Here is a 12,276-nt window from a genome sequence, read left to right on the forward strand (position 1 = left end):
TAGATAGGTCAGCTGCGTTCCTGTTAAGACCCCATGGTCCCTCAATACGGTACAAACATCAAGTATGCAAGACTGTAAACACATGTAAAAGTACCTGCGGGGTAATGCTTTGCTTAAATCTCTTACTGGTTCCGATCATCAAGCGGTTAGCGCGAAGGAGGTGACCAGTGGCCCAAGGATGCAGGAGGGCTACAACGCGTTAGGAGCATCACAGATCATCGTGAACAAGGTGAAGAGACGAGAAAGTATGAGCAGTGTAACAAATCAACCCAGCTGCATTTCTGTCTTCAGTAATGCTTCGGCTAATGACATTGCTTTCTGCAATGTCATTAGAGATCGGGACCAATCTATAAAGCTACGAGAGGAGGAAGCAGCTTGCATTCAAAGAATGGAGGAAGAGGTCAGCAAAATGCTGAAGTCCTGTGATGTCCAGAAAAACGTCACTATGACGATCAAGGACGGACTGAAAAGCATAACTCTCATACAGGAAATCAAAGAGAAGCACGTAGCTGCAAAAAATTAGTCGAGAGGTTCTACCAACAATTGGTCTGGTCAGAGGAATCAAGACAAGATCGAAGAGTTAGACGTGACCACTTAAACGCTATAGTATTAAGAAATGTCATCTTGGAGGGTCAGAAGAGAAAGAGGAGAATTCCTCAGTTGACTAAAAACTCATAGAAGAAGAAGGATGAAGGACCTCTAGAAAAGACTAAGGACCAAACAAAGAAGAAAGGAAGACCACAGAAAAGGTCAGCAATGATCGTTAAGGTCGTTGAAGGATCGACGTTTACAGCAGTTCTGGGAAATATCCGAGAGGAGGTGAACCAAGAAAATAGCCATACAATTTGTTTTGGAGCTAGATCCACCAAGAAGTATCAAACTTGGAGGTTCTTCTGATAAGCAGACAGTCACCAATGGGGTGACAAAGGTGATTGTTGACCTGGGTAAGGAGCAGATTTAGGACCGGCCAACTACATTGGATATCCTCGATCTGGATTGTCTTATAGAGCCAGCAGATGATCAGGAGGCCCTGGATAGAGTTTCGGCAGTGCCAGTAGGAAGCAGAAAAAAACGGTCCTAGGGACAAATAAGCGAGGTGTTAAGCTCGCTATTGTAGCAACCACACAGCAAGATGCAGAAAAGCTGGAACGTCTCGGCCACGTAGGGGTTGGCTTTTTGTATTGTCCAGTGAGGAAGAGAAAACCTTTAAATTGAAAAAATTGTAATTGAGGGCTCGAAACAATGAACCAACGCTTTTCTATCTTAAGTATTGCCGAGCGTCTGTTCTTCGATCTGGTCCCTTAATTGTGTCAACACTTGAGTGTTGAAATTGGTTGCAGAGTACTATGTACCCATAATTTCCGACATCAATGTATAAATAAAACTTATTTATTTGTTAAATATAATAGATCTGCTAATTTTAATTTCAACACGAAATCGTTTGAATGCCTGCAATAACCTTATTGGTTAAGATTTACGTTAAAATGTAGACGAATCCGAATTTGTCTACACATGAATATGGCATATTTACGATATCTTCCCAGTAGGCACAGAAGCGTATTTACTCTGAGAACACATTCATAAAATATTTTTAAAATATATATTTATCGACCGATAAATGTTTTAAAAACTTTTGATATTCTAAAACAGTTTTTAAGAAATGTTTTAAACGTTACTTTTAAATATTATTTTCCGGATATGCAACATGTTTAAAACTTCCTAGAAATGTTCTCAGAGCAAAAGCGTTTCTTGTCCATAAAATTAAGTTTTCTTAAATAAAATGATATAAATTTTAAATACGCAGTTTAAGAAGAAATTGATTTGTATAGTTACTATAAATGTTATAATATGTTGTCTTTTTTTACAATTTTATGAAATTTGAATAACACTATTTTTGAAAAGAGACAGTTTATTCTCGTTTTTAGGGGTTCGTGTCCTAGGGCCGAAACCCTTCACACCACAAACCTTCCTGATGAAAATTCTGCTTTGACGAAAATCGTAACTATTAGATTTTTAGTTTAATCTAATGTACTTCAATGAACAAAAATGTTTTTGGCAGAAAGATTGCTTTATTATGGAAAAATATATGAATATTAACTGCTTTTACAATCGAACATAGTTCTAATGTTTTTTATTGTCAAAACAAACTGAGAACACGCAGTCCTTTATAGAGTTGTATAAACACATTGAAAAATATTAAAATACAATGGTGCGCTACCTGATGGACTTTATAGTGAACTAAATTCAAAATCAATTAATATATTTGAAACCTACATTTACTTTAACAGTAACAGCTAATTCTTCAAAGATATTCAAATATTTATATAAATTGTGCAAGACAAGTAAGCATTGAATATAAAATCTCATATGTATATATGTACATGTTTTTTGTAAGATTTTATGTTCAACGCTTACTTATTGTATTGAGCAATTATATAAATATTTAAATATCTTTGTAGAATTAGCTGTTACGATTTTCGTCAAAGCAGCATTTTTGTCAGGAAGGTTTCTAGAATCATAAAACCGTAACAAAAATTTCCCACAATGAAAGTTGATAATATTCATCTTCCTGAACGGTGTGCCTTACAGCAAAATTCGGGCGACCGTCCGTAGTTATTAAGTTTTATGTGTTCACCAAAGTAACTATTTCCATAGAAACCGTTGCTATGGGAATGCTTTTATATTATAAGTCTTATATTCCACAGCAACGGTTGCTATGTCAATAGAAACCATAGCAACTGTTTCCATAGCAACGGTTGCTATAGCAATGGAAACCATAAAATCTGTTTTCATAGCAACTGTTGATGTAGTAACAGTGACTATTCTAAAGTCTTATGACCACGAAACCCTAAAATGAAAGCACCTTGCGCCTACTTCTCTTACTGCTTTTTTCTGAATAGAATCTGAGTACTAGAACAATATAAGACCCGAAATTTCAAAGTAGATGCCAATTCAAGCAAAGATAAAAAAACTAAAAGTTAAATTTGAATTCTTCGTAATTCTTTTTGAATTACAATTCTTATAAATTTATATCTCACGAGAAAAAATATATTATACCATTTTATTTAGATTTAAAATTTTTGCACACTTCTTAAAATGAAATTTTTATGTGAAAAACGCTACTAATAGCTGAACTGCAGAAACTATTGAAGATTATTGTGTTCTTATTTGATAAATAATTTTCAAGTTTTTATTTTAGAGTTTTAATTTTGAATATAAAGGTGTTTTCAATTATAATTAGAAACATCTTTATAAGATTTAAAACTTTTGGGTTGAAACAAGAAAATTTATGATGTATGTAAATTTCATTGTATGAGAAGAGTATCAAAATTTTTATGTGCTATTTTTCTAACAGATAGATAGCAATAAGCAAGCAACAATGCATGCAACTTTTGTTAAATGCATGTAAGAAAAAAGAATGTATTCATTAGTGTTTAGTTTAAGGAAATGGATCAGAAATAAATATTGATGTAGATGAAAGTACACAAGCATTGAAATCATTATGAGAGAGAGAGTGAGAAAGTTTTTGCAGTGAGAAAAATGAACATCACAATTTTTCATTTATAAATATTAAAAATGATTGACATGCCTATAAATACTCAGTGAATGCTTGCAGATAACGTAACAACATTGATTATTCATTCGTGTAATTATTTTTGATTAGCTCATGTGTTTTGTTCTTTTGAGTGTAATTAAATTAATCGAAATAGTAAACATTCATTTTTCTCAATGTGAATGAGTTAATGCAGACAACAGTAAAAATAAAAACTAGGATCAGGCAACATTGAAACGATCAAAGGATAAAACATGTAATAATCTAAAAATTTAATTAGGAGAAAAATGGCTGAAATAAATTAAACGCTTCAAGGATTGTCTGATTGCGAAGTAGGTCCCTGTAAAATGCAAAATGGCCAGCATCCCTAAAGTTGTATATATAAATAATTTAATGTATGTTTCGCGTGCACATCTACGGGCGTATATTATAGATGTACGACCGAAAGCATTGCTGTGTAAATTTATGCGCTATAACAAAAAATGGTATATATTTATACAGCAAAGTTGGTTAACCAGTAGCCGATGCTATTAGCGTGAGCGCGAGTGAGAAACAAGAGCACAATGCATAAGAGTGTTTATTGCACTCGCGCACTGGCCACTAGCTAACGAGCTAGTTACTGTTTATATATATATATATATAAATATAGATATAAGTACGTATATGACATGATAATAAAATAATATATATAATCTGCAAAATCCGAGATTGGGAAACATGCAACATAATGTAGTGTAGCAATACAATTTAGTAATAACAGCATCATAATATGAAACAATGAGTAGGGGATTGTAAGAATGTTTTGATTGAGGCATATGAGTACCTCCAGGATCACTGTTCGTGTCTTGTTTGCGCTTCCTCTTCTTAGTTCTGTTGGTATTTGCGCGGGAAGACCAGTCAGGGTACAGCTGCATGTGCAACTGTCTCTCCCGTCGAGCCAATTCATAATACTTGGCCTGTTCCTCTCGCCCTAGCGCGTGCCACTACCGAGAGAGAGAGAACGAAATACTTTTTAATTGTACAGAAGCCCACTACAAATGTAATCAAAGTTATTAAATTATTCACTACTCTACTTCCTCCACCCTATTTTTGATTTTTTACTGATCTTAAATTATTGTAAGCTGTAATCTTTGTTGAATAATTTAATACATTGTGGTTCCTACTTTCCGTTAAAGTGCTAGAATAACAGCCTGAATTTTGTCGACAGTTGCACAATAATTACATAATTATATATACAGGGTGTCTGATAGAACGCATAAATGACAATGTCGTTTTCGAATAAATATTTAATCAAATAATTTATACTTAGTAATAAATAAATCAACACTTTTGCCATCCAAAGAAAAGGTTTTCATTCAATTAATTGGATAGCGTTTCTATGTTCAACACTCACAGAGAGAAGAGTGAGTGCAATTTCCGCCTCGTGAGAAAATGCGTTTGTAGAAGCCTTTGAATATTGATTATAAATATTTTGACAACCCAACTAAACCCAAGGGTTTAGTTTTTTAAAATTTATACATACACTCCAACGCCGGTTTAGCGGACTGTCTGGGAGAGTCGTCCATTAAAGCGAACAATACAACCCAAAACAAATCACAACAGAAAAAGTCTGTCAAACTGACGTTGGAGTGTAATTTCTGTTGGCAAGTTTTGAATTCATCTTGTTTCGAGTTTTTAAATATCAGTTTCAAAGAATACTACAGACGACACTATTAACAGATTCTTCTCTTAAGAGAAATATTGCGCTCTTCTCTCCATGAATTAAATACTTTGTCTAATCATTTTTCTGCATGTAGATCAATTCTATTTCCTGTTAGAAAAAAGTGTTGCAAGTAAAGTGTCTTATCTGTAAAAAAGCAGTTTATTGAAACTTGATAATCATAGTGCGACAAAATGAATAAGCTGTCAAAAATGGAATTAACGTTACATCAAACATGAAAATGTAATTATAACGGACAGACTGTTTTTCTTCTTGTATTACGCATAGAAACATATGCTTAAGGCAAAGTATTATCAGACAATAAATAAAGGTGCAGCAAGAATACTACTCTTGTACAACAAAAATATTACTGTCTTTCCAGATGGAAAAGTTAACGTCATCTAATGATACTAACTTTATCTAACGTTAGTGACCAAAAAATGTCGTTAGATTAACGTTAGCCTAACGTTAGTCTAACGTTAGTATCATTAGCTAACGTTAACTTTTCCACCTGGGATTGTTAAGTAAAAAAGTCTAAAACTGATATTTGCTTTAAGGTGGTTTCTTATAGACTTTTTTACTTTGTACAGCAGTAACTCAAACATTTTATGACAATAAAATTTATGCATTCAAAAAGCCACACAATAGGCACAGAAACGGTTTTGTTATGGAAACGTTTCCAAGACGAGTTTTGAACATTTCACGAACAGAAAATAATGTTTTAAGAACGTCCAATGATCTTAAAACATGAAACGTTATTAATACATTATTTGACAAAACATGAAATGTTCGAAAAACGTCTTAGAAACAAACGTTTTTGTGTCCACAGGGCATCTAATGCGCTTTATCTCAAAGTATTACAAAAACTTAACATTCGGAATGATTTCTTTTCTAAAAATTGTTACATATATTTTTTAAAACTTATACTTTAATCATGTTTTACATTTCAAAAAAAGCGTCACAGTGCAATAGGAATATCAATTAAGAGCAGTTTTTCAGACCTGAAGCAAATATTAATAGAAGCCTCCTTTCCGAAACTCTTCTTCTCAATTCATTTCCTTTAAGACAGTAAAATACAGCCTTGAACTTGATACTTCATATTAATAAAAACATTTGATTTTTTAAAAATACCCATAAAATTCTGTTAAGACTTAACAAAAAATAATTTCGATTTTACTCTTGAAGAGAGGTAAAATCTGTTTAAATTCTAAATTGAATTTAAAATTACTAGCACGTTTTATTGTTTTTTAAAAAAAGATTTTCATGTTGCAATTTCACAGTGGGTGGTGAGGATTTTCGGTTTTGCTGATTACAATTCTGATAGTTTTTACTTTTTACTCATCTTTTCGGTATAAGTTAAACCAACCAAAAATCCAATCTTTTATTGTTGAATTACAAGTAACGTACAAAAAAATTTTAAAGAGGAAACTTTTGTTCTCAGGTTATATATAGAAATTTTTTTTGATTACCTAATATGGGAATCTATGGAATACCATATGGAATAACCTATAAAGGATTCCTTAAACCTTTGATTAATTAAAAAAATCAATTTTAAATTAAAGCGATCGGCGCTTTAATGAGAGGCAAGTGAGGAAGAAGATATTTTTTTTATAAAGAATACTTCGTTCTCAAAGAAAACATATAGTACTCTTGATAAATACTTGCTAATAAGTCATTAGTGAATCTTTAAAATCTCTACATAATTAAATAAAACGTATTGTAAATATCAACTAACTTATAAAAATAATAAACAGAAGCGTTTCTTTTCGAAAATAAAATGCAAAAAATGAAACTGACTAAGGCAGTGAAGAAATAATTAATTTAAATGAATTTATTTTAATGTACTATAAATTTCCTATACTTTCAGAAAAGAATGTACCGATTTTTTCATAATTTTACACTTTCTAAATCACAAATGATATAAAAAAATTATTATAATTTTTAAAATACAAGCCTCGGATTGACTTCAAGGAGGAAAAAGAGTTATTTACTCGATTTAAAGTAAAAAGAAGTCGAAAAAGTCATTTATTTTATTGAGAGTTGAAATAAGAATTGTATTTTCTCTTTCTATGACTTTTCCTTGAAATGTTTTTAACTTTTTTCCCTTATCCAAATAATAACTTCTATTCTAAGTTTCTATAAATTTCAATTATTTTCAAATAAGTATTTCATATTTTTTAACATATTTCATATTTTTCTTCAAAAAACACAATTACTTTTAAAAATTATAATCAAACTTTTTAAATCACACAAATTTATTGCAGTAATAAAAATTCAATTATTTCTAAAAATGAAAACTGTAATTCTTCTATAATTCAATGATTTTCTAGAATTTTTAACTAAATATATTTTACAGTTTAATAATTTTTCAAAATAAATATATCAATATTCTAATTAATATTATTATCAATTGAAATTTTCAAAAAATGTAATATGAAACCTTCTAAAATATAATAATTTCTAAAAATTGCTACTGTAACTTTTCCAAAATTTAAATTCATAAAGTTGTAAAAACAAGTGTATCTCAAAAATAAAATTTGAAGAATATTGGAAGTTAAATTTTTTAACTTTGTTTTAATGAATAATAATTTCACTTTTTAATACTGAAAAAGAAAGTTGTAAAATTAGAATAAAAGGGTTTTGAATTAAAGCCGTTTTTAGGTAAAACAATAGTATTTTGTTACAAAATATGATAGAAAAGTCGAATAATATCTTGTTTTATCAAAAATAAGTCGATAAAAGTTAGAAACGTTAGAAACGCCTAAAAATATATTGAATTGCAACTTCTGTAATAATTAATAATTTTGAATAAATGTAGCTAAAGGAAGAAGGGGACATACTTAACCTTATAGGTAGAATTTTAAAGGAAAGTTTGTTGTATACTGCAATATAAAAATCATTCGCAGTTATAGCTTCAAATAATGGAAACAGACCTGTTAAAAAAGACACGTCAAGTTTATTTATTTAATTTGGAAATAGTCTATTTCAGCTGGATACCAAACATGAATTGAGCAAAAAAACTATTTAATCTTGGAGAACTTAGACCAAAAAGATGAAAACAATGCTTTCTAATATTCAATTTCATATGAACCGGTGGTAGACACATTTAAAACTTCAGTCAGTCTAATATGTAAATTAATTATAAAAAATTAAAAGCAGAGATATAACCCAGTGTACACTAATAACATGCATATAATAATTTTGTAACAATTCTGTAAAAAGGTCAGCTTATACGTGTAACCTGTTACTGGTACATAACTGTCTCAGAACAATTATGTACCAGTAACAGGTTACACGTATAGGCTGACATTTTCATAGAATTGTTCCAGAATTGTTATATGCATGTTATTTGTGTTCAATGGGAAAAATATTTGTCGTTAAGAGATTAAAAAGTCTAATAGTCATTTGAAGTTAGTAGGAACAACTGTTTCTTGGATAATATATCCAGCTGTTTAGCTGTATTATCTTTGCGAGAGATCCCACTTTTCAGTTGGATAAATTATTCAATAATTGAATGTTGTAACCAATTTATAGGTACACTGAAAGACTTTTTGTTTCAAAATTTAGTATGGTTCATATTTCAAACAGGGGAAAACGATGTCTTTAGGTTATTTAATCGTATGAACGTATCAGCTATTAATATGGTTCATACTAAAGATTGGTAAGGACCACACTAATTTTTAGTATTATTTTATCGAAAGCTGATACGTTCGTACGATTAATTAACCTAAAAACATCGTTTTCCCTTGTTTGAAATGAATCATATTAAATTTTGAAACAAAAAGTCTTTCAGTGTACACGCTTCAGAATCAAACGAATTTGATATATTTCATACAAGGAAAAAAATAATTAATCAAACTTTACAGATTGTTCTGGATTAAGCGGATACAGTCCTTAACGTAACGGAGTTCTGTAAAATGTGATGAATAGTACAGAATAAATTTCAGAAATTTTAGGAATTTATTCTACAACTTCTAAAGTTTATCCTGTTCTATTCACCACATTTTAACGGACTTCTTTTCGTAAATATTTATATCCGCTTACCCAGAAAATTCTGTATTTTTTGAACTATTTTTTCCGCGTATCCAATTCTTTTTCTAAGTTTAAAATTTTTCTATAACAGATAAACACTTTTTACTCTGTGCAAACTTTGATTTATCATAAGGAACAACATTTTTTAGAAAACTTGCAATCTTTATCACAGGGAACAGTATAGTGAAATCCAGTAAAATTCTACAACGTAAATCTCATGTATACTTGTAAATCCTATACTGCGATCGAACTCCGTCCCCATTATCCAAGTTGGATCCCCTGTTTCTAATCTTCTAGATGCAAAAGTGATGAAAGAGTGAGTAAAAAATCAGTACAGATTCTCAATTAGGTCAAATAATAGTTACAGTTATTAATAATCATTCTAAATAGTCTGTAAGTTTGAGGCAAACTCTTAGTACAAGCTTGCTGCAAATAGAAAAATGTCCTTTAACTCCACAACATGTAAGCTTCCCACAAACTTGCCATGCAAACTTACAAGTTAATTGGGATGAATATTAACAACTGTAATTATTGTACATCTAATATATCTGGAAGATTAAAGTAAAATAAATTTCTTTTAAGGCACATTGTTATACCCCAGTGAACATGGGGGCATGGGTTTTCTTTAGGGCGTTCTAAGAATGTCCTAAAGACAACCTACGTTCTCATGCCCACTAGCATTGCAGTCAGCTATTATTTGAAACAAAAATTTATCAAATTGGTTTAGTTACTATTTACTAATATAAAATATTTATTCAAATATTTAGACATATCTATCAGACATCCTGTATTTCATTTGAGTTTTTTAAAAATCGTAATCGGTATTAAGAAGAATTTATTCGAAAGGAAATATTACTTCAGGGAGTTGGCCAAATAAATTACCGTTGAACGACAACGAAGTATTTCGTTGCTAATCTTATTTTAAGTTACATTTCACAATCCCCAGACAATCCAAGCGAATAAATCTCAGTTCCATTATTTGATTCGTAACCATCAATTTTTCTAAAGAATAAATAAGAAATAAATAAAAAACAAAAAAGAAAAGAATAACGCAGTCTTTGATCGTTTCAATCAATTCATGGATATCTATTAGTAAAACGATTTTTAAGGGCCTGCTTTTCTAGCACTGGAAAGTGGTACCTCCGGTGGGATCTGCGGAGCGTTCTTTCTTCCTCTTCTTCTTCTTGCTGCCGTATCCGTAGTTATCTCTAGCACTCCAGCCGGGATAACGTTGCTGATGTAGATGTCGCTCCTGCCTGGCAGCTTCATAATACCGCGCCTGCTCCTCCCGACTTAGTGAGTGCCACTGTATGTCACATCCCCAAGATCGTTCAATTTAAAGTTTTTAACGTTCATGCATCTTTTCTTAGCAACTTAATTACATTATTTAATTTAAGTACCCTTCAAAAAGTTAATGCTATGGTTGCTTAGAACTTTTTTTACCCAACCCACCTTTTTGAATTCAGAAAATCCTCCCCGTATATATGCCTGCGTTAAAAGCACTAAGCTTTTAATTTATAATTTTAATTGGCGATTCCATAGATCCCACCTACAATGCTTTTTAATGTCATATTTAAATTTTAATGGTTAGTACCAGAACTATCCGCAATAGTTATTTATTAACATTAAATAATTATCAAGTATTTATGCGCATGCATTTAAATATCTACGAAAACAATATATCTCACCAACAGTCAAGATTTTTTTAAGAACCTTTTTTTATAATGATAATACATTTTAATAAAAAGTAATATACGTATTACTTTTACTTATTATAACTAAGCGTTAAATATTTCAATTTTATTCATACTAATATCTAAAATTTCATAAATATCTCCAAAGAAGCAAACTGCCACATAATCACCTGAAAGTAAAATATTCAGAAATTTTTTGGTATTGTAAGAAATTATATTTGTGTGCAACTCCAGGAGAAATTTGTATTATTTTGGAGCAGCCTCGCCAAATTACTTAAAACTTAGTAATATTACATTTATTCGTATAAAGTTTGAGAAAATCAACTTTTTCAGACAAAACAATTGTTTATCTATAAGATACAGCATTGGCTCAAAATTGTTCAATTGCTCGTATATTTCAAAAGATTTAAGATAATCGAGTTTTGTGTTTTGCATTCGACTTAGGAAATAAAACACTTCAAATAAGTAATAAACAATTGTTTCGACTCGAAGAGTTGATTTTCTGAAACTTTATACTAAATATTACCAAGTTTTAAAAAATTCGGTGAGGCTGCTCCAAAATAATATAAATTTCTACCGTTGGAAATTGTCGTACGACAGCACGTACATGGCCTAAAAATATTCTACTATTTAAACCATGATTTTTTTTAGTAAAAATAAATGTTAGAAAATTAAAAAATATATCAGTCGAAAGCTTATAAAATCCTACGTTTAATGATATATAATTGAAAAATTTAATAAAGTATACGAAATTTTAGCTGTCATCGAAGTCCTGTTGAAAGATGCAAAAGTGAAGCATGCCTCGGCCGATGAGTCGGATTTTGATTTAGCATGCACTCTCAGCGGCCATAAGAGATGCTCAGAAACGGAGGAGAGAGGGTGGTAGTTCAGAAAAAACCAAAGTCGGTTATAGGAAGCGCCTCCAATGGAAACGGATGTATCGAAGCCAGAGATTCCTCGATTGGAAAGAATAGGGACAAAAGGATCCACTGTGCTGATCCGAGTTGGCCAAGGATTATCATATGCTGACGTTTTGAGTAAACTTCGCAAAGAGGTCAACCCGGACGTGTACCATACGAGAATAGCATTAGCAAAAGCTACAAAGAAGGAAGATCTTCTGATTAAGTTCAGAGGAAGGACGCTTTCCAACAAGGAAGCTTGCACCGCTGAGGTCAACAAGGCGATTGGAGGCAGTCGATGGATCGAAGAGTTACACTCAAGATCCGTAATTTGGATTACCCATATTGCAGACAGCGGAGAATGCGGAGTCTTCAAGACGGGCCTTGGGGAAGCGAAAA

The 12,276-nt window shown here is 31.3% G+C and overlaps 1 protein-coding gene across 8 annotated transcripts in view; it reads right to left on the minus strand.

Annotated features, from left to right (window-relative positions):
• LOC122508891 (protein pangolin, isoforms A/H/I/S) overlaps nt 1-12,276 on the minus strand; it is a 228,768-nt gene that overhangs the window by 37,597 nt on the left and 178,895 nt on the right. For 6 of the 8 annotated variants that reach the window (XM_043622553.1, XM_043622552.1, XM_043622550.1 and 3 more), the window contains one exon: nt 10,425-10,590. In XM_043622553.1, coding sequence (XP_043478488.1) covers nt 10,425-10,590 — 166 coding nt within the window. Of the gene's footprint in view, nt 1-4,376; nt 4,537-10,424; nt 10,591-12,276 lie in introns of all 8 variants that reach the window. The other 2 variants (XM_043622554.1, XM_043622557.1) reach the window with 1 other exon arrangement.

Source organism: Leptopilina heterotoma, unplaced genomic scaffold (genome assembly GCF_015476425.1).
Source record: "Leptopilina heterotoma isolate Lh14 unplaced genomic scaffold, ASM1547642v1 Lhet_58, whole genome shotgun sequence".
NCBI classification, from domain to species: Eukaryota; Metazoa; Arthropoda; class Insecta; order Hymenoptera; family Figitidae; genus Leptopilina; species Leptopilina heterotoma.